Consider the following 3,694-nt stretch of genomic DNA (forward strand, 5'->3'; position numbering starts at 1 on the left):
ACTTCCATACTCTGATGTAATTTTAAAGGACCAATTAAAAAACACACCTTCCCACTCCTAGTTAGAACCACCTGTGACATAAGGTGCTGGAGAGGGAAATGAAGATAAAAATGTTAGTTCTGAGTGTTAAATACAGGATGTGGTTTAGCGCTTTGGCCAAATGGGCTCTTGCCAATTCTTCACCCCAGAATTTGACAGACTTATCACCCTGCCACCGGCAATGACGGAGAATCCAGATCTCCCGAGTGACAGACAGCAGACCTGGAATACCTGCAGGCAGACAGGTAGATCTCAAGAGGGAAGGGAGGAAAAGGTGGAGCTACTTGTGGTCAGTTTCTTCCAAAATCCAGCTCAGATAACTCACTCTTGTCTTTCTGGGGACAGGTGCAGAAAGTGGCCAGGAGCTGAAAGTCCCTCCCCTAATGCCCTTCTTGCTCTGAATAATGATCTTTTTACTAGAAGGTCACAGGACAGAGCCAATTTAGGATGTGGCTTTGGATCTACGCGAAGTATAATAATCAGGTGAACCCGGAAGGTCCTTCAATCGATTGCCAACCTGGTGGTAATGAGCCAGGTGGGGCTTCAGTTCCTTGACTGTATCTGTTATTTTTTTCTCTTTCTTTGAAGCTGCTTTGATGATTCAGAACTATAAATCTGTGTGGCCCATTCGGCCTCTGTCCGCCAGGTGTATAATAAAGGTGGTCATGGGGGATGGGGACAGCGGTGATGCCACTACAAGCCGGGGCGTGACATTCATATTCCTGGCTCCCCGCCTCAGGGCTGGGTATCACCGAAATGCTGAAACTTAAGCTCTTTGTGCATCCGTGAGACAGGGCTGGCACGCCCTGGCAGGGCTGTTGACCCCACAGGCTCACTGCGAACGTCGGTCCCCCTCGTCCGCCCCTGGCCCTGTTCCGTCGGGTCTCGCTCCGACGCAGCAGCAGCCCCTCCTGTCCCAGCCGGGAAGCGCCACCTCCCCGCCCCGTAACGGTTACTGCGCGAGTTGTGCTGCGCTACCAGGCCCCGGCCGCCCTTGCCCAAGACCTGACCTCCGGGGCTGCGCCCGTCCCTGCGGCGTCGCCCCTCCAGGCCTCTGCCCTCCGGACTCACCGGCTTCATCGCTACCGCCCGGCGCCGCGACCGGTGCCGCCAAGCTACGCAGCCAGACGACCAGACGCGCCCCGCGCCAGCCCACCCCTCCCCTCTGCTCATTGGTACATCCTTCCGGGAGGTGGGGCGCGGTGTCTTCTAGGAGCCAATCGGGTCCTCTCCCTGTTCCCCACTCCGCCTCCAGGTGCCCGGGCTCGGTCTCTCGCCGCTCATTGGTTCGTAGGGGCCTTTGAAAGACGCGCCAGAGGAGGGCCCCGTGGGACGCTGATTGGCTGGGAGGGCGCCCTCCTCCCGCCGCTGGGAGTGTAGAGGGAGCGGGGCGGGGCCTGACGCCTATGCTTCCCAGTGGCAGGATGTCACGCGGTGACGGGGTGGAGAGTTGTTTTTGCTGCCTTCAAGTTTTTTATTTCTTCTTTTCTTTTTTTTTTGGAGTTTTTTATTTCTTAAGCGTGTGGGGGAAGCACTGTATTGGATCATCATATGAAAAACATTTGGACTTTGTAATTATATCTAGTCATGCAAATGCCGTGTAAAAGACTAACAATCCACGTGTAAATATATTTTATTTTATATGCTGGACCTTTTATGTTCTTTACCATTCTAGGCTCTTGACAATTTAGGGTGTGGATAAATCTTCCTGTACATCAACTATGAATGAAATAATGCTGTGTGAAAGGGAGATAAGATGCCAGGTTAGTCTACGGTGCCAGTGTTTCTACATACTTCCCTATAATCTCAATTATTTTTTCCCTTATTCTGCAGTTCCCTTGTAGCTACGGGAAAGGAAGCCACCTGGAGCAATGTCACCATCTGGCGATATTGAAGTTTCTTTCCTGATTCGTGCTGTGAAAGCCAGTGGGCGTAGAGCTATCAGAAGGAATTCCTTAGTAAAAAAGGTAGCACAGTTTGGCTTAGAGTTTCTACTAGTTAGGGTTCTCCAGAAAAGCAGGATGTATAGGCTGTGTATATGTCTAAGTAGAAAGACTTATGTTAGGGAATTGGTGCTGGTGATTGTGCAAATTTGCCAAGTTCAAAATCTGATGGGTGGGGGAGGGCATGGGCTAGAGACTCAGGGAAGAGTTTGATCTTGAGTCCAAAGACAGTCTGTTGTGGAATCAGGGAGAGCCCACGTTGCAGGTAAAGTCTAAAGGTTGTCTGCTCTGGGAAGGGTCAGCATTTTTTTTGATTCATGCCTTCAGCTGATTGCATGAGGCCACACATATTACTGAAGGCAGTCTGCTTTAGTCACAGTCCACTGGTTTAAATAGAAATCTTATCTGAAAATGTTTTCACAGGAACATCTAGAATGTTTGTTCAAACAACAGGGCACCATGGCCCAGCCAAGCTGATGTGCACATTTATTACAGAGACCCTCTGGGATTTTCAACAGGCAGGAAATCCTTTCATGTTTGTGCTGTCCAATATTGTGATCATCCTACTGATTATCTCCAAAGTCAAAGGCTAAATTAGAAAAAATTATTTTCTGAACTCAAGAACCACTTAGGAAATACTCATCCTCTTTTAGACTAGTGTAAGTCTGCTTTCTCAGGTGAAGACCTCAGGAGGGCTAAGGAATGGGTCACTATGCAGCACTTACTTATGGCTACTGTTCTGGAGTGCTGGTTTGTGCATACCAGTGGCTATGGTACGCTTTATATCTAGGTCTGGACCCTGCCTTTAGTCAAACATTATGTATTTGAGGGGCAGCTACTTTCTGTTGTCTGGCTAGGATGGTAGACTCGTTAAGCACAGTGGCTGTGCATAGTTTAAAAGGTATTTGCATATATTCAAAAATAAACCAGGGGCCTTGGGTGAAATTGTGAAATAGAGAAGGTTGGCTATTGGTGTTTTGGGCTTCATACCTTCTCTTTGATCTCACCCTCTCAAAGGTGAAAGTCAGGTGTGTTGGAGAAAAAGTGAAAGCTGGAAGCACCTGCCAAGCTTGCTTTGTCCCAGGCCACTGAGGGAGATCAGAAGGCAGGTGGGCTGTGGAGCATGTGTGCAGTGCGTGGGCAGTAACAAAGTACCATGGTGTGGTACTGCCTCTTGTTTCTGAGTTCCTACTTCAACTTCTTAAACTTTTTTTGAGACAGAGCCTCAAGCTGTCGCCCTGGGTAGAGTGTCATGGCATCAGAGCTCATAGCAACCTCCAACTCTTGGGCTCAAGCGAGTCTCCTTCCTCCACCTCCCAAGTAGCTGGGACTATAGGTGCCTGCCACAACACCCGGCTATTTTTTTTTTTTTTGGTTGCAGCCGTCATTGTTGTTTGGCGGCCTGGGCTGGACTCGAACCCACCAGCTCAGGTGTACGTGGCTGACGCCTTAGCCGCTTGAGCCACAGGTGCCGAGCCTCCTATTTCAACTTTTACACCCCTATACCTGGAATTGTCATTCTTCACATCTGAAAACAACTGGGCATACTTTCTACAGATTGCTGGGACTGGGATAGGGGCAGGGGAAGAGAAGGAGGAAAACTGGTAAGTGGGCAAATTACAAGAAAGATGGGCTGCAGGGGCAGCAAATACAATATTTTCATCTTTTAATTATATGTGTAGAGAACTAAATTATAAAAGACTAGCCCACTT

General features: G+C 49.1%; 1 protein-coding gene across 5 annotated transcripts in view; it reads right to left on the minus strand.

Moving 5' to 3' along the window:
- The window catches only part of CDKN3 (cyclin dependent kinase inhibitor 3), a 14,721-nt gene extending 13,555 nt beyond the window's left edge, over positions 1–1,166 (minus strand). For 4 of the 5 annotated variants that reach the window (XM_023514473.1, XM_023514472.1, XM_003792128.2 and 1 more), the window contains exon 1: positions 1,111–1,166. In XM_023514473.1, the coding sequence (XP_023370241.1) occupies positions 1,111–1,119 (9 nt within the window). In that variant the 5' untranslated portion in view covers positions 1,120–1,166. Of the gene's footprint in view, positions 1–1,049 lie in introns of all 5 variants that reach the window. The other variant, XM_023514474.1, reaches the window with a different exon arrangement.
- Between the last annotated feature and the right edge of the window lie 2,528 nt (positions 1,167–3,694).

Source organism: Otolemur garnettii, unplaced genomic scaffold (genome assembly GCF_000181295.1).
Source record: "Otolemur garnettii isolate 467f Iridium unplaced genomic scaffold, OtoGar3 scaffold00054, whole genome shotgun sequence".
Taxonomy (NCBI): Eukaryota; Metazoa; Chordata; class Mammalia; order Primates; family Galagidae; genus Otolemur; species Otolemur garnettii.